This window comes from Astyanax mexicanus, chromosome 21, assembly GCF_023375975.1.
Source record: "Astyanax mexicanus isolate ESR-SI-001 chromosome 21, AstMex3_surface, whole genome shotgun sequence".
Taxonomy (NCBI): domain Eukaryota; kingdom Metazoa; phylum Chordata; class Actinopteri; order Characiformes; family Acestrorhamphidae; genus Astyanax; species Astyanax mexicanus.
Genome location: NC_064428.1, coordinates 17,660,222 through 17,678,651, shown reverse-complemented (window position 1 = coordinate 17,678,651; position 18,430 = coordinate 17,660,222). Strand labels below are relative to the sequence as shown.

Here is an 18,430-nt window from a genome sequence, read left to right as displayed (position 1 = left end):
GCGATACTCCCTCTGTTTGGTTTGGTTTCACACAGGAATAAACCTAATGCACCAAAATGTGCACCAATAAACCATGTGAACACATTATCTCCTCTGATTGGTCAGAGCTGTCAGTGTTTGTTCAGCAAGAAAATATGGAGTTGTCAATATTACAGAGCAGAACAGTACATCACATGTAGACTCTGCTAGCTACTGGTTGCTATGCTATCAGTGATATCAGTGCAAGACCATGTCACAAGAGTAAATTATGTACACACACAATCTGATTTCCTGAATGAAATGCCCAAAACACACCTATCATAAATTAAGAAAATCAATTCTAAATCCTAAATCAAGCGTGGTGCGCCCCTAGTGGTTCGCATATAGATCGCTAAAATAGGGCCCCGGTAGTCCTATTACACAATGCTCTAAAAACATATATAATACACACATGCAGACACACACAAAATCATTAAAATGTTTTTTATTATTATTATTGATCATATAATGAAACAGCCATGAAATAGTGTTTCAATTGAGGGTAAAATAACGGGGCAGTACATAGACTTTTTATCTGGCCTCCAACCAAAGACTCTTAGAACACAATCTTAGAATACTCAATATATGCATTTTATGGCACCGTGGCTAAGTCATCAAATAGAGTTGTTGTGGGGTCAGAGATTTACGCACTTATCAGCCTCACAGCTCTGTTGAGTGGCTCAACCTGCTGCTCCACAGCTCAATTAACTTTCAGGACTATCTCTGTAACCTTCCGATGAATGTAGCAGACGCCCGGATTACATCACTTTCATTAACAGGAGAGGTGAACTCTGACACTATTCCGGCACAGCTAAAGCTCGGTCAACTACAACGTCTGAGACAAGCCGGGGGCTGGGTTTACATCAGAGTGGTGGAAAAAGTGATGTGCTGAAATTCACTTGATTTTAATATGTTTCATCATTAAAGGTGCTGTATACCATTCTGGAGAAAGAATATAGATGTTTGAGCTCAACAGCACAAACACACACACACACCCCTCCCTTCTGCATTTCTTCAGAAGCTTGACCTCTAAAATAATTAAGGCTATCTCAATATATTGTATGATGAGTCAATAACATAATTTTCGTAGCAGTAGAACAAGCCAGGAAATTGAGAAGAAACAGTACTAGACTAAAAGCTAATGCTAGCCAACAGACTTTTACCTGCTCTCGACTGTCCACTCCATCAAATACTAGACTACCCCATCCAACTACGCATCTACAGGTAAACACACTATAGAAGTAGAAAGCCAAACCCAGGAAAACAAGCGTAAACTCTGCACACACACAAGTTGAGTTTCTGAATTAAGTTAATAAAGATCTGTGCTGATCATTAGAAAAACATTGTTCAATTTTGTACACACTGTAAATTAGCTGCAATGCCACCCAGTTGTGATTATCGGTGACAAACATTCAAAAACAGGAAAAAGCAATGCTAATCTATTTCTTTGACAGCCAAATAGTCAGTTTTCCCCACCTATCGAGAAAGAATGGCTTTCAACATTCAGAGGTCTCTCCACGGTACAAAATCCTTGTTGATCAGCTTTTGTTCAGTAGATATTTTTCTTTTTACTTGTTGATCAGCCATCTTTCCCTGAATATGAATATGCAAGTTCAAAATGTTGCTTATGCCAGATAGAAACATCTCATCTGAACTTTTTTGTAATGTTCAAACAGACCAAATAGAGGTAATGCACTGGATTTAAATGACTGAAATTTTATACAGCACATTTAACACAAAAAAGTTTTAAAATATGTACTTGTATTACATTAACACATTTTGCCTTTTAGTTCTCTAAAAACAAAATTGAGACAGACACTTGGTATCTAGCAATTTACCTGACTGAATCAATGCTTCTCAATATACAAGGTATAGTAGTTAGCCAATAACATAGACAGACAAAAATCCTAATTACCTAGCTTGCTGCAGGAAAATCCAAAGTGAACTACTTGGGCAGCTTGTACCAGAGAAAATGCCTTATTTATTGTTCATTAAAATAATAATTCATTAATCTTTAGAGAAAAACCTTTGATTAATTGGGTTATAAATTAATTTGACATCATTTGTCCAGAACTAGTATAAAATGCACTTAAGATACATATAAATAAATTAAACATTTTTTAATTATTCACTTTTCCACATATCATACATCACTCTTCTCTCATGGTTGAAATGTGATCCCCTGTCAGTCTTTGTTTCCATTGTTTGACAAGTTTTAATACAAAACTAATAAATCCTTACACAAATCAAAGGCTGTTTCAGTAAAGAGAGTAACACTGGAGACCTTAATACATTGATAAAAAATTATGAAACTACAAATAAGAAATACCATGGTTAACAGCAGCGCTAGCCCCGGTTAGCAACACTTAGTGCTAGTAAATGTCGCCCAACAGCGCTACACTGAGAAACCCTGAGAGTTCCAGTAAGCTTGGGTGATAATAGCTAGTGGTTCGTCCCACGTAGCTTGTTTTAACATGGTAAACATACAGGCTACAGTCCGCTGCAGTCCGCACAGTCTAGCGCTGCAGCTAGCAGCTAGTGGCTAATGCTAATACTGCTCCAGCCTTAGTGCTGGAGGAAATTCTCACTTTTATAATTCTGCACTTCAGAGGGGTGGCTTTACTGCTCCTTAATATTCCTTTACTGACTGGTAGAATAAGCCGCACCGGATTTTTGGGAAAATTAAAGGAGGTAAAGAGCGCCTTACAGTGCGAAAAATATGTTACTTTAAGGAGAATCACAATATTCGTATCCAGTTTCTTAAACAATAAATATTGCTTATGTTTTCTCCTTTCTCTGAGATGAGACAAGACCAAGACATGAGGGCAGGAGTACAAGTGGAGCCTCATATTAGGTTTCTAGATAGTAGAGATGTCTAGGGTTTCACTCTAGCATCAGGGGGCCATGAGTTTCATAGTTTAAATCCTAGTGATGATGGCACAGCTATGATATGTGGTTAATTGTGACTAATATTTTTTTACTGATACTGGTAAACCCAGAGATCATCACCATTAGCCAATACTATAGTTACACTAACTGATAAGAAATATTTTGGCAGATTTGTGTATTTACATTCTAAATGAAATCAAAACTCTGAAAAAGTCCATTCTGGTAAACATGCATGCGTTTATAATCCCTAAAAACACAGAAGTCTAATTTAAAGCCACTGTAAAAGCAAGCCTGGAGAGCAGGGCCGGTTTTTATGGTGCTGCTTGTGCCTCATTGAATATTCAGTTTATGCATTATTGATTCCTTTGTGGTGGGTCGTGACAGTAAGCGTTGTTAAATATCTCAGCGCCGTCCATGCCCAGTTGCACCTGGCATCTGTCACATGTTAAGAATGTGTGTGTGCACTCGGATTAACAACGCTGAGCAGCGAGCGTAATCTCCTCATCCATCCACCTTTTGTTTATCTTTCTTAATCCGATGTCTAGGTACATTCGTTTTCAGTCACAACTTCTCAGGAGAGGAGGACCAATCACAAATCAATCACATGGTAATACAGAGCTGTTTGTCAAATTGACAAATAATAACCAGTCAAAGATGCATCTAAAGTCAAAAATTCTAAGCAGATCTAAATTACGGATGAAAAATAATACTGTCAAGTGCCAAAGGCGCTTTTATCTCTTCTGCACCTGTGTCTACCAGCGATCTTCCATTTCAGGACTCCATTGCCCAGAATGCACCACACACTGATATCAGTCCATGTCCATGTGTGCATAACAAGCAGAGGTGTCAAATTGACAAATTACTGCTAAGATAGTCATGTCTAACTGTTGTCGCCTGCCTAGGTTCTTTTCAGTCAGTGGTGCACCTGTGTTTACCATTGCCAAGATAGCAATACACCAGAAATTTACCTAAACACACCTTACATTCAGACTACCACGCCCATCGGAGTAGATACATTTATATTCATAAGCACAACTGCTATTTAAACAATGGAGTCGGAAGGCGTTAAAATAATAAGCAAAGACAAACAATTAAATTTCTAAGCCGACAATACGATTGAAAAATAATGCTGTCAAGTGCCAAAGGCGCTTCTATCTTTTCTGCACCTGTGTCTACCAACGATCTTCCATCTCAGGACTCCATTGCCCAGAATGCACCACACACTGACATCAGTCATCCATTCTTTCACATAACAACCCAGACAGAATATTGACCTCACTTGTTGAACTTACTATACATACCCCTTCACCACACACACTCCTTGCCGAGTATTTGTTCTGGTTCCGTCCGTTCACTTATAAAGCGTTTCTCTTTCCTTGTTTTTTTTTTATCTGTGTATGACCTTTTTGGTAATCTCTCTTACGAATACTGCCTTACCAGGTTGTGACCTGGACTGTGTCCTACAATTGGTATGTTTGTTTCTTTACATTTGTGTATTTTGGTTTTAAAACCTGCCTGTTTTTTTCTGACACTACATTAAACTACTTCATGATTATGATGAAATAATAGTTAAATATGTTACTCACTTATCTAGATCCAAATTTTACTTTTCTCCCCTGGCTGTGAATAATAACTGTAAATAATTCTTTACAGTTATCACAGACTGTACAAAAGAGTATACTTTGTGCAGCTCAAAACGCTCAAAAGGCATGAACTAATTCTCTTAATTAATCATGAGAGTGTTTTGGGTGTAATGCACAATAAACCAATCAGTGTGTCACTTGCCATTATTTTATGGCTCAGATGTGCTCTAACTTTGATTTATTGCTATTTAAACGGTACAGCTACCCAGATTTTTTAAATGTAAAAGTCTGCATAGCTGGCAACTGGCACACACTATGGGTTTGTGCACTGCTGCATGACCATGTGTGTGTAAGAAGTGGGGGTGTTGACAAATATCTGCCAAGACGCCTGCCTAGGTTCTTTTCAGTCAGTGGCGCACCTGTGTCTTTGGTTGCCAAGAAAGCAATAGACCAGAAATGTACCTGAACACACCTCATATTCAGACAACCATGAGTATGTATATAAAATATATATAAAACAGACTGTTGGCGGGGTGTAAGATAGCAATGAGCATTGCAACGCTCCTTGCAATAGGCCTTAACAGTTACAAACAGTTATTTAAGTAAAGGCAGAGAAATACCATTTTGGCTCCACAAGGAATCATTTCATTTCATTAACGAAACATTCTTAACGATTTTAAAAGGTTTTTTTACAAGGACACATTTCTTTTTACAAAAAAATGGTTCATTAGTTCTTCATGGAGCCGAAAGTGGTTCTTCTACAGCATCGTTTAAAGAGCCATTAGCAGTATCTTTATTTTAGAGAGTGTAGGGCGAATGACAGAGTTTTTTCCAATGGCTCACTTTAACAGAGTCTAGTTACACAAAGCCAGTGTAGCTTTCTCACCTGCATAGGCCTGCTTCTAGAGTGTCAATTCAGTAGCAAAGCCACAAACACACACACACATGCAGGCACCAGCAGTCTTTGTGGGGCCAAGAAGAAAAGCAGATCACGCTGAGGATAAATTATCCAGAGCAACGCTGCTGCTGATATTGATTTAACCTCCACTCCACTGTTTTGGCTGAATGGGCCACCTTGTTAAATTTGTAATTTAGCACTAGGGCAAACAAAGAGAGAGAGAGAGAGAGAGATAGAAAAGAAAGAGAGATGCTTCTCAGCTTATTGATACTACTCTGACTTAGCTGTGTTTAGATTCTATTCTTTTCTCTTCTATTTCTTGATTAGCAGTAAAAAAAACACATTCACTCCCAGATTCAGCAAGAGGCTTATTCTTTTGTTCATTTTAATGGTACATATATAATACAGATACAGCATACAGAACATTGTTGATAGTTGCTGTGCACAAGGGTGTGCTGTGCAAGCATTTTGGAGCATTTTGGAGTCAGCACAGCAGAATTTGGGTGTTTTCACAACAGCTCAGTTTAGTCCTGTTAAAATGGACTATGGTTTGTTTTAGTAGGTGTAAAAACAGAAGCTATACCCGCAAGAGGAGGTGCTTTCGGTCTGGTCCCAAATGAACTCAAGAGCAGTTAGTTTGTAGTGAGATCTGTTATATGTGTGTTATATGACCTCAATCCAACACAGCTAAACAGCTGTTCAGGTGCAGTTTTACCTGATTTATTATCCTACATAATTACTACAGCTATGAACAAGTTCCTTCTTTGTTGCTGCTCCATGCTAAATTGCACTGAAGTACAGGCTTTTCCAGAACAGTATGAGTGAGAATTAGAGGGCATTTTACAATACAATATTACAACAATCCATTGCCCAAATAACTATAGTATCATGATACTTTGATTCTGCAATAATCAATACACAGCTCTGAAAAAAATTAAGAATTTTAAATTCAGTTTCTCTGATTTTGCTATTTATAGGTTTATGTTTGAGTAAAATGAACATTGTTGTTTTATTCTATAAACTACAGACAAAATTTCTCCCAAATTCCAACTACAAATATTGTCATTTAGAGCATTTATTTGCAGAAAATGAGAAATTGTGACGAGAGAGAGCTTTCAGACCTCAAATAATGGAAAGAAAACAAGTTTTCTGAACAAGTTTTAAGAGTTCAGAAATCAATATTTTTGGTGGAATAACCCTGTTTTTAATCACAGTTTTTATGCATCTTGGCATGTTCTCCTCCACCAGTCTTCCACACTGCTTTTGGATAAATTACGTCACTCCTGGTGCAAAAATTCAAGCAGTTCAGTTTGGTTTGATGGCTTGTGATCATCCATCTTCCTCTTGATTATATTCCAGAGGTTTTCAATTTGGTATAATCAAAGAAACTCATCATTTTAAAGTGGTCTCCTATTTTTTCCCAGAGCTGTATTCCATTACAAATAGTGTAATAAGTCCTGGTGATTGGGTGATGTGCAGCAAAAACTAATAGTATAATAGTATTTGAATAGCAGTTTTTAAGAATCTGCTCACTGATGCATTCTGTTTGCATGTCAAATCACTGTGTTAAATACACAGGACATTTGGCAGTGTTAAATCAACACTGTTAGTGTTAAATTAACACTGAGAGTGTAACACTAATAAGTGTTGATTTAACACTAACAGTGTTGATTTAACACTGCCAAATTTCCTGTGTACTGTGTTATGGTTAAATAAAATATTTAAATTATGAGAAATAATTCATATTATCTATTAAGTGAAATATATATTTTCGTAATATTATGGTGAAGTCATTTTAATCGAGCACACACACACAAATAAAATAATTGTCATAATTGACTACTGAAAAATAATAAAGGAAAAAAAAAAGAATCATTAATTGCAGTCCTGAAATGATCCCTTGTTTATTATCCACCAGCATCGCACTTTCACCCTACATTTTTCAGGTCACAGATTATGCATTAGCTTACTGTAGAGAAACATGAGAACCATAGTCAGTTTGCAGCAACATTTACTGAATGAGGAAGGGCTTCTGCATTCTGCATGGTAAAATAAGTTACAGTATATTTCACTCTTATTATTGAGACTTATAATATGATTGTCATATAAAGATGATGTGTTGTCATGTTGTCCTTATGTTATTATGTTATTACAGTTATAACAACTTTCATTGCCAGAATGTGTGTGCACATTTTTGTCATATATATATATATATATATATATATATGTAAGAACTGTGAGAATATTCAAACTGCATAGGATGGATTATCGCAGGACACCTTTAGGAACCTCTACAACTCCATGCTAAAATGTATGGCAGGCTGTGCTACAAATGTGTTACACACTAAATACAGGGGTTGGACAATGAAACTGAAACTGAAAAATCTGTCATTTTAGTGTGGGAGGTTTCATGGCTAAACTAGAGCAGCTCTTCATCAATTGCACATTGCACCAGTAAGAGCAGAGTGTGAAGGTTCAATTAGCAGGGTAAGAGCACAATTTTGCTCAAAATATTGCAATGCACACAACATTATGGGTGACATACCAGAGTTCAAAAGAGGACAAATAGTTGGTGCACGTCTTGCTGGCGCATCTGTGACCAAGACAGCAAGTCTTCGTCATGTATTAAGAGCCACGCTCTCCAGGGTAATGTCAGCATACCACCAAAAAGGATGAACCACATCCAATAGGATTAACTGTGGACGCTGTAAGAGGAAGCTGTCTGAAAGGGATGTTCGGGTGCTAACCCGGATTGTATCCAAAAAACATAAAACCACGGCTGCTTAAAACACGGCAGAATTCAATGTGCATCTAAACTCTCCTGTTTCCACCAGAACTGTCTGTCGGGACAATAAATTATTGTGGTCTAAAACCAGGTGTTTCAGTTTCATTGTCCAACCCCTGTACTTCTGCATCTGGAGCTTGATAAATATGACTAAAGCCCTATCCGGACAGGACATCTATGAAAAATATTTTACACTTCTACTCAGTGATAAAACTCTTGCATCTGGACTGCAATTGAAAAAACAGGAGGACCAGTGAGTTTTGAGACTTTCTTAGGGACACAACATCACGTTCAGTAGCTCCTCCATTTCCACTCACTGTTGTATTTACGTGGATTTCTACCCAAAGTGAAACTATGGTGCGTGGCAGTGGACAAATAGCTATTTTATTAAACACAAGGTGACGAAACTCAGAGATGTGAGTCCGGAGTCAGGGAGTAAAATTGCTGGAGGACCATGGAGTTCAGCAAAAAATATAATTCTAGATAATAGATAGATAATAGATAATTCTACCTGTAATTTTCTCAGAGGACGTCTGAGAAAAACACATACATGGTCGTTCCAGACCCCCCATAAAAGAAAAAAAAATAACCCAGAACCCTCTGAGAAACTAATCCTATCCGGATAGAGCTTTAGATATCAGTCTAAATCAGTCTAAATATTTTATAACCTTCATTGCAATTCAACTCTTCCTTCTGGGTGGAAATATTGATGCAGTTTTGCAACCATTTCTTTGATGATAAGTCTATAAGAAACTTTAAACATGGGGAAGGTGGGACCACTCTGGATGTCTGTCTGCTGGTGTCAGGACAGTAAAAGAATAGCAAGTGTGCTGCTATCCTGCCTGCTTCCTGCTCGGCTGTAAACAAGGCTCTTGGGATTCCCACTGTCTTTAGTGAATGCTGAGGCAGACAATACAGTGGAGGAGAGACACTGAGAGGGAGAAACAGAGACAAGAGAGAGAAAGCACAGATAGTATAGAGAGCTTTTCCAGGTTTGGAGCTTCATTGTAGTAAAAAAATAATACTACTTACTTATTTATGTACACCAGCATGATGTGGCATAAAACCCAGAGCTTTGGGCCACAACTCTTAAAGGAAACCACCATTCAGTAGCCTGTAACCTTTACTGAAAATGGTGATGGAACCTGAACTTACGGTGAACTGCTGATTGGGCACAGAACAATGACTGACACTCGTGACTGTCCTGGGGAGTAGGCTATGAAGTGCACCACACTACTACATTAACCTGCCTTTCTGACCTTCTAGAGGCATATTCAGGTCACAGCACCAATGGGTAGGATTCAACTACATGCTCATGGAATTTGCCAACTGAAAAGACAAATGTTCCACTCCCAGAACCAACGAACAAATTGGACTTCTACCTATTGAAAAAATACAGTATATGGTAGGTTTTGTTGCTAATAATGGACAAGATTCACCTATTTTTGATAGAAAAGGGTCATTGGATTGATTGAAAATGACAGACAGTTCTTTGTCAATGTGAAATATGGAGGTGAGTATTATCAGACTGTAGCCTGCTGCTAACCCCGGCTAGCACTACTGGAGAAGTATTAGCATTAGCCGCTAATGGTGCTAACTGCTAGCTTTTTCGGCGTTCAAAGGTGAGTATATCACACTGTAGTCTGCGCGTTTACTGCATTAAAACAACCTACATGGGACAAAAGGCTAGCTAATATCGCCCTGGCTTACTGGAACTCTCAGGGTGCCTCAGTGTGGTGCTGTCAGGTGGCGTTTACTGTTAGCCGCTAAAGCTAATGCTGCTGCACCCAGAATTAGTGAAAATCTGATAAATCTAAGCTTACTGTAAATAAGCAGAAGCGCTTTACTCACCCAAATAAACAGTTTTAAGGAGAGAAATTCACAGTAGATTAACATCCAGCTTTACAGCATTAACATCCAAAAATTACAGTTTTGTTTCCATAGATTAGCTAACTTAACTTAGTTAGCTACACCCACCACCACCAACCAGCAGCGAGACCTAACGAATTAGAAGGAAAACAAGGCAACACCCCTGCTCCTTACTAGTGTCGCATAATGCGCCTTATAATCCAGTGCACCTTATGTATGAAAATACACCAGAAAATAGACATTCATCGATAGTGCCCCTTATAATCCAGTGCGCCTTATAGTGCGAAAAATACAGTACAACAAAGAGAGAAAAGTCAAAAAACATACAGTAGTATCATGTCCTCTGACTTTTGCTATGTCCTACAGAATCACTTGTCTGTTCATATGGACAATTCTAGCCAGATGCCATTGGTCACAATCAATACCGCAAACTGCACAGTTCCCTTAGTGGTAATAATGCCTTCTATCACCTCACTTAAACTATAACATTTCACATCACCTTGCCATGAGCACACTGGCCAGTGTGCAACTTCACTCACAGGATAATAACTCTAAAAGTACACAGGTGTGGATGTTCCCAAGCCCACGTCCCAAGGTAACATTTCATGATCAATTTACATACCGCTATCCCATGTCCCAATCCCATTTCACCCATTGGCCCTATCACTTAGCCCTACCCCTCTGTTTTGTGTGTGAACACTTAGGGATAGGATGTCCCAATTCTTGTTAGGCTGGAGGGGTAGGGGGAGATGTTAGGGGTTACCAAAGAAACCAAAGAAACCCATATATAAAGTATATTTTTCATTGTCAAATTATGATAACCACTATATTACCATAGTTTAATGTGTAGTTTCAATGTTTTCATAACAAGCATAAAAATGCTAAGGGAAAGGGTCACACTCGAAAGCAAGGGTTAGGGGTACAAAAGAGAAATGGGATTGGTCCCATGATTGTTAAGTACTGTGTATTTTAGCTGTGTCTGGATCCCAACACACCTAAACCAAAAAAACATTTTTAGAACTTTAAATACCTGGTACTGGTTGTACTGTGAGCAAGGTTAGAAAAATGTGGATCATTTTTGGGCTTCAAGAACTTGAAGTTGTCTGAAAAGTTGTAAAACTCTTTTATACTGTACTAAAGGCCCCATGCCAGCTTCAGATCGTTGTGTTCTTTTACAAGAATAAGGTGTTACCTGCAGTCACCGTGTCTTTCTCTCTGGCAGCCAGTTCCTCGACCTCCGCTCTCCGCCTCAGCTCAAAGCGCCTGGCAAACCCCTCCTTTGGCTTCCACAGATCCTGCAGGAGGAGGGGTTTCTCGTTGCTGCCCAGCGCCCGCAAACATTCGGTCCGCCACTGCCGCTCTACCCCTTCGAATCGCCCAATGACGTCGCACAGCACATAGTTACTTGCACAAGCTTTGTTCAAAGAATAGCGTTCCAGTGCCTCCTTAATGAGCTCTTGCGCACTGGAGCGGGGCGTGGCCAGCACACTTTTATAATTAGCTCCTGTGCTGATTTCATCTCCGAAGATCTTCAGCACGCCAGGGGCAGAGGTTTGAGTGGAGAGCTCGGCGGGGTCATCTCGGACCTGCTCTGGGAGGTCGGTGACGGAGCGGCGGTCCCTGTAGCTCAGCGTTCGGTAAAGAACCTGGGTGAAGGTGCGACTCTGACGCTTCAGGCGGTTCTTGGAAGGCAGTGACATGCTGGCGGATGTGGAGCCGTAGAACATGGTGTCAGAGCGCGCTGGTTGAAGGAACTAGAACTGAGAGAAACATGAGTTGTAAGAAGGTCAAGAGCAATCTAGGGCAGTGTTTCTTAATCGAGTTCTTGGGGCACATCCGACAATCCACTTTTTATTTTTTTAAGAAGAGCTAAACTTGGGTCAGGTGTGTTGGAAACAAAACTGAGGGTGAGAAACATTCATTTTGGAGAGTTTTTACATGTGGAAGAGACATAACTGTCCATAGCTAAGTCCTAAATTCTTAAAGTGGAGCTTGTCAATTAGATATGGAGCTGATTTAGGTTTGTTAGGTCAGGGACTGTGTAGAGACGCAATTTGGATTTCAGCACTACTGCGATGTAGGTGCAGAGAAAACAGTGTCTAGAGCACTTGAAGCGATGTAGTAACACTTTAAACCTTCCTGTCAGTACAAACTGAATTAGTACATTAATTTTTAATGTCCCAACCTGCCAAACTCTCAACACTGTTAAGATTACTATTGAGTCAATGCAGTACAGTATTAATGTGTAATACACAATTGGGACACTTAAACTTTTAAACATAAAAGTTTTATTGAGTCAAGCCACAGAGGAACCACTTTTGGTTCCACAAAGGACCATGTTTGCAATCCTTACGGATACAAAACTTGTTCTTTTATGGCATCACTCAAAAAACACTGGATGCACTCTTTATTTTTAAGTGGATGTAAACAGAGATTTAATATTATATCAAAACCTCAGACATGGGCTTAAAATGCTTCTAGTTGTTAGGTTAGTTAGAAATGACATGAACACATTTGTAGTAATTGTGTTGAGCTCATTTTCACTGCATGATATTTGACTTGGTACAAGGACAATTCAACACACACACAATGGGAGACAGGATGGGCCTGGCCAAAGTTTCAGAAAAGCAAACAGGGATGTGGCCAAGTATCTAATGGAAAAATTGCTGATGGAAACTATGCCATTTACAGTCTATGAGTAATGGGGCTGAGCAGGGCTGATAAAGAAACTGCCCTGCTGTTATCTGTGTATGCAGGAATAGCATTGATCTATCAAAAACATGTCTTTCAATGGCTTGCCTAAAACCAACAGCATTTAAAAGTCCCAAGGCCACCATTAACACAGACAAACAGACAGACAAAAAAATGGATGGAAGGATGGTCAACATGTTAACATGCCAAATAGCTTAACTAGCATTGGCAAAAAGGGGCAAGAGAAGGGCCTAGTGTAACAACTTCCAAAATATAGATAGTTAGATAGTTAGATAGATAGATAGATAGATAGATAGATAGATAGATAGATAGATAGATAGATAGATAGATAGATAGATAGATAGATAGATAGATAGTGACACATGTAGACATATAAATAGATATTATATGTAGATAGACACAGATTGCCATAAAGACAGACAGTTTGATCAACCGATAGATAGATAGATAGATAGATAGATAGATAGATAGATAGATAGATAGATAGATAGATAGATAGATAGATAGATAGATAGATAGATAGATAGATAGATAGATATTATATGTACACAGACACATATTACCAAACAGCTACACTGACATAAAGATAGATAGATAGATATTGAAGGTAGGCAGACACAGACAAATAACCATAGATAGATAGATAGATAGATAGATAGATAGATAGATAGATAGATAGATAGATAGATAGATAGATAGATAGTCACACATGTAGACATATAAATAAATATTATATGTAGATAGACACAGATTACCACATAGACAGACAGTCTGAGCAACTGGTAGATATAGATAGACAGACAGATAGATAGATAGATAGATAGATAGATAGATAGATAGATAGATAGATAGATAGATAGATAGATAGATAGATAGATAGTCACACATGTAGACATATAAATAAATATTATATGTAGATAGACACAGATTACCACATAGACAGACAGTCTGAGCAACTGGTAGATATAGATAGACAGACAGACAGATAGATAGATAGATAGATAGATAGATAGATAGATAGATAGATAGATAGATAGATAGATAGATAGATAGATATTATATGTAGACAGACACATATTATCAAACAGCTCGACTGACAGACAGATAGATATTAAAGGTAGACAGACACAGACAAATAACCATTGATAGATAGATAGATAGATAGATAGATAGATAGATAGATAGATAGATATTATATGTAGATAGACACAGATTACCACATAGACAGACAGTCCAATCAACCGATAGATAGATAGATAGATAGATAGATAGATAGATAGATAGATAGATAGATAGATAGATAGATAGATAGATAGACTTTAAGTGAGACTAACCACTTTTTTTAATCATCTGCTATTTATTAAAGTCTTATTCTTGCTACATATAACATAACACAGCTGTATCACAGTAAATAAAGAGAGAGAGACAAAAACTACACACTGACCTTCTGTATAAAACTCTGGGGCGGACACTGTACTGCACACACTGCATTTATGAACGAAATTATCCGCGAGAGAGAGAGAGAGAGAGAGAGAGAGAGAGAGAGACCGCATCAGCTAAAATCTGCCCCTCTCGGCAGTGTGTGTGTGTGTGTGTGTGTGTGAGTGTGACCATCTGCTCGTGTGTAGAAACTCTCCGCCGCGAGCCTTTTCACACATGGAGCGTCTTTAAACTCACTCCGCGCTAATGCCACTACAGCAGGGCCTAACGAGCGCGCGTGTGTGTGCGCGCGCGTGTGTTTATCCCGCTGTGTCACGTGGCCACAAAAAAGGCGTGTCGAAATGGAAACAGTTCTGTAGAAATATCTGTAGAAACAAACTGTAGCGTAAACTCCCGAGTGAACGCTCGAGCCCTCGGTTAAACCCCCCCCCCCCCCCCCCGGGGCGCTAAGCTAACAGCGGGGCGGTCCTGTCGGAGTGGATTAGAGCGATGTTTTCAGCCGGTTTCTTACGGAAACGGGGAAAAAGTGGAGGAAATGTCGGTTAAACGGTCGTTTAACGGTCGCTTAACGGTCTCACCTCAGCTCGAGCCGCTCCGCCGCATCGCCCGGCAGCCGTTACTTTTCAAGAACTGCAGAATTCCGAAAGATCGCGCGCGTGCGTGCGTCCCGTCTCCCTGGCTACTGCGGGTCTCCACTGGCAACGGCGCGCGAGCGAGCACGACCAAACTGCACCTGCTCGCGCACTCAACCCAGCACGCCCCCCCCCTCCCCCCTCACCCCCCCCCTCTCTTTAATTAATCCGCTTCTCGCGACTTAACCGGGCAGACTGAGGAGCGCTGATCCCTCACAAAGCCGCGGCTCGCGACCCTCTCAGACCCCCGACTCCACCGGTACCGCTCGGCTTGAGCCGCTCGCTGGAAACCCCGCGAGACGCTCCGGTACGGAATGCGGCACGCTGGATAGCGGCGGGCGGCGTGACGCAAAAAGTTCGTCAGCTGTGAGCGCGCGCTATTGTGGCTCGGTCGGTCGGGGCTCCGCATGTGTGTTTGTGAGTGTGTGTGAGTGCGTGTGTGTGTACTCACGTGGGTTGCGGTAACGGATAACGGGGGGCGGGGTGGATGGGGGGGTCTTTAACCGTTCACAGATCCGCCGAGTCCCCTCGCGGATCCTCCAGCCGTTGTCCTGCTCTGGGGACGCGCATCTATCTATTATACACGCCCCCCGCACCCACCCCCTGTACGCAGCCAGCGCGTGGCCCAGCGCGAGCCTCACTCCTCCGTTAGCGCGCGCTGCGCTCTGCCGCCGCGTGCCAAAGGAGGGAGGAGAAAAAAAAACAGAAGCGTCAGCGTCCGCATCCCGAGCGCGAGCGGAGACACTCGAAGCTTGTGGGGGGGTAAAAGAGGGAGAGGGAATATTGGGAAAGGTAGAAATAGAGAGGGGGAGAGAGAGAGAGAGTAAAAGAAAGAGACACAGAAAAATGAGGGCGAAAGAAAAAAAGATAAATTGAGTGATGCAAACTTACAGAGAAAGGGAAAGAAAAGAGGACAATTCTGGGAGAGGTGCAGGCTTTTTAAATGCAAAGAAGACCCTTAAATATTAGATGTTCTAGTAGAGCATGCTGAATGTAAATGAGTCCTTAAAGGTCTCATTCCATTGTTTTAAATTCATTTTAAAATGTCTAGTTGTGGTCTCTGAATGAATGCCATGTAAGCCGTTTATTCTTATTTTTTTCGTCCTGCTTTATTTCACTGAATTAGTGGTCTCTGAAAGACAGGATTTCGGCTCTAGCTCAGGAAAATTAATGCATGCAAACATATCGCCTCTGATTGGCTAACAGCACTGTTTGACGCACCCACTAGTGTTCTGTCAAGCTGAGCTGCCTTGTCAAACCGTGCTTCTCTAGTGCTTATTTAAGGTCAGAATCAACTGGAGATTACATTTAAACCTACGCTGCCTTGTCAAACCGTGCTTCTGTAGTGCTTATTTAAGGTCAGAATCAACCGGAGATTACATTTAAACCTACACTTACTTACACAAGCTAGCTAACGCTAACTAGCTCTGTAAACAGAACTGTTAGCTCCTCCTTAGCTATAGCTCCTAATGCTGTAGCCCAGGTTCAGCGCTGCCTGTGGGCGATCCCGAGCAGTGTTGGGTGATGCCATGAAGTCACTGGTTGATGTAGACACCATAAAAGACACCTCTCTGATCAACTTGTATTTCTGAGGATTTTCTTTTCTTAGCTACTGCAGATAAGGGAGGTTGAGAAACAGTTTCATATGCAGCATCATATATAACTCAGAAAGACCTATAGTATTTCACAAAGAACAACACAAAGTTGTTTTTTAGTCGAAGGAGACCTTTAACCCTCCCCCATTGCACTTTTGTCCCCAGCACTTAGTGCATTGCAATTACAAATGAATGATTATTCTACGCTAAGACTACGCTTGACTAATCATTGCAAGCCTAGTGCACACAGTTTTCCTGTGCTGCATGATGTGTTTAGGGTCATTGTCCTGTTGAAACACCCAAATGTGCATGTAGCGCTTCTGCATTCGTCTTTAACAGCATTTTCATTTCCTTTAAAATAAAAAAATCATTTAGCTTTAGAGAGCAGAGACACCAAACAATAGAGTTTTACACAGTGTTAGCAAAATGCACATTTTCCTCTACACTGTTTTATTGAAAACAATATTACTCTCATTGACAAAAAAATGAATCAAGAAGTTTTATGAATGAAATGAAACTTACAGTGCTTTGCAAAAGTATTGAACTTTTCGACCTTTTGCCACATTTTAGGCTTTAAACATAAAGATATGAAATTGCAATTTTTTTGTGAAGAATCAACAACAAGTGGGACACAATCTTGAAGTGAAACGAAATTTATTGAACTTTTTTAGAAATAAAAAACTGAAAAGTGGGGCGTGCAATGTTATTTGGCCCCCTTGTGTTAATACTTTGTACAGCTGCAAATCTCTTGGGGTATGTCTCTATTAGTTTTGCACATCGAGAGACTGAAAATTTTGCCCATTCTTCCTTGCAAAACAGCTGGAGCTCAGTGAGGTTGGATGGGCAGCAGTTTCAGCTCTTTCCACAGATTCTCCATTGATTTCAGGTCTGGACTTTGACTTGGCCATTATAACACCTGGATACATTTATTTGTAAACATTCCATTGTAGATTTTGCTTTATGTTTGGATCATTGTCTTGTTGGAAGTTAAATCTCTGTCCCAGTCTCAGCTCTAACCGGTTTTCTTCCAGAATGGTCCTGTATTTGTATTCCACCAGAGTGATCATGGGCCTCTTGGCTGCATCTCTGATCAGTCTTCTCCTTGTTTGAGCTGAAAGTTTAGAGTGAAGGCCGGTTCTTGGTAGATTTGCTGTGTTCTGATAAATAGATTTCCAGTTTTTGTGGAAAACTGTACAATAGAAAAATGTCTGACATCTAGTGCCTCCAGTGGATAAGATATGGAGGAATACAGGATCCATACAGCATATTTGGAACATTTCCCAACACTATTTAATTATTTCATTCCTGCCTCTGAAAAAAAGCTATTAAAATACCTGTGAAAGAAGTTTCCATCTAGCAGTCTGATGATACAAGGAAAATTGTGCATGTATTGTATCTCTTTCGCTGGCAGCAAAACAGCCCCAGAGCGTGATGCTCCCACCACCATGCAGCACAGATGCTACAGTGGTCTTGGGGTTAAATATCTCACCTTGACTTTGCCCTTGGCATCCTGTGGTCATCCACAAACTTCAGGTGAAATTAAAGATGTTAAAGGTGAAGCAGGAGCTTCTTTTTTGGATAGCAGCTATTTTGTCCATGACAGTGTAAAAAGTGTTCCACTTTAGTCAGTGACACTGCTGTTCAAGCAGCTTTTAGTTCCAGTGGCTTGGTGGTTCTTTGTTGTTTTGAATCATTTCAGTTCTTATAGTCATCTAGTCATCAGGGGCAGTGCACTACAAGCCCCTGTAGTGCGGCCTAGGCTTCTGCTTATATTACTTTTACTTTTATATTTTAAGTAGTTTAAAGCAGTAATTTTATACTTTTACTTAAGTAAATAGTTGAGTTGATACTTCAACTTCTACAGAAGTATTTTTAACCCCCGGCATCTATACTTCTACTTGAATAATGAATGTGAATATTTTTGACACCCTTGAACGTGATATAGTCTATTGTGTTTCATTTGTATGTTTGCTCAAAAATACATACCTACCCAACTATGATTCATTTAA

At 39.9% G+C, this 18,430-nt stretch overlaps 1 protein-coding gene across 4 annotated transcripts in view; it reads right to left on the bottom strand.

The window, feature by feature from the left end:
- radil (Ras association and DIL domains) overlaps positions 1 to 14,911 on the bottom strand; it is a 58,985-nt gene extending 44,074 nt beyond the window's left edge. For 3 of the 4 annotated variants that reach the window (XM_049469959.1, XM_049469960.1, XM_049469961.1), the window contains exons 1-2: positions 14,773 to 14,910; positions 11,235 to 11,802 (exon numbers count right to left, since the gene is read on the bottom strand). In XM_049469959.1, coding sequence (XP_049325916.1) covers positions 11,235 to 11,769 — 535 coding nt within the window. In that variant the 5' untranslated portion in view covers positions 11,770 to 11,802; positions 14,773 to 14,910. Of the gene's footprint in view, positions 1 to 11,234; positions 11,803 to 14,772 lie in introns of all 4 variants that reach the window. The other variant, XM_049469962.1, reaches the window with a different exon arrangement.
- Between the last annotated feature and the right edge of the window lie 3,519 nt (positions 14,912 to 18,430).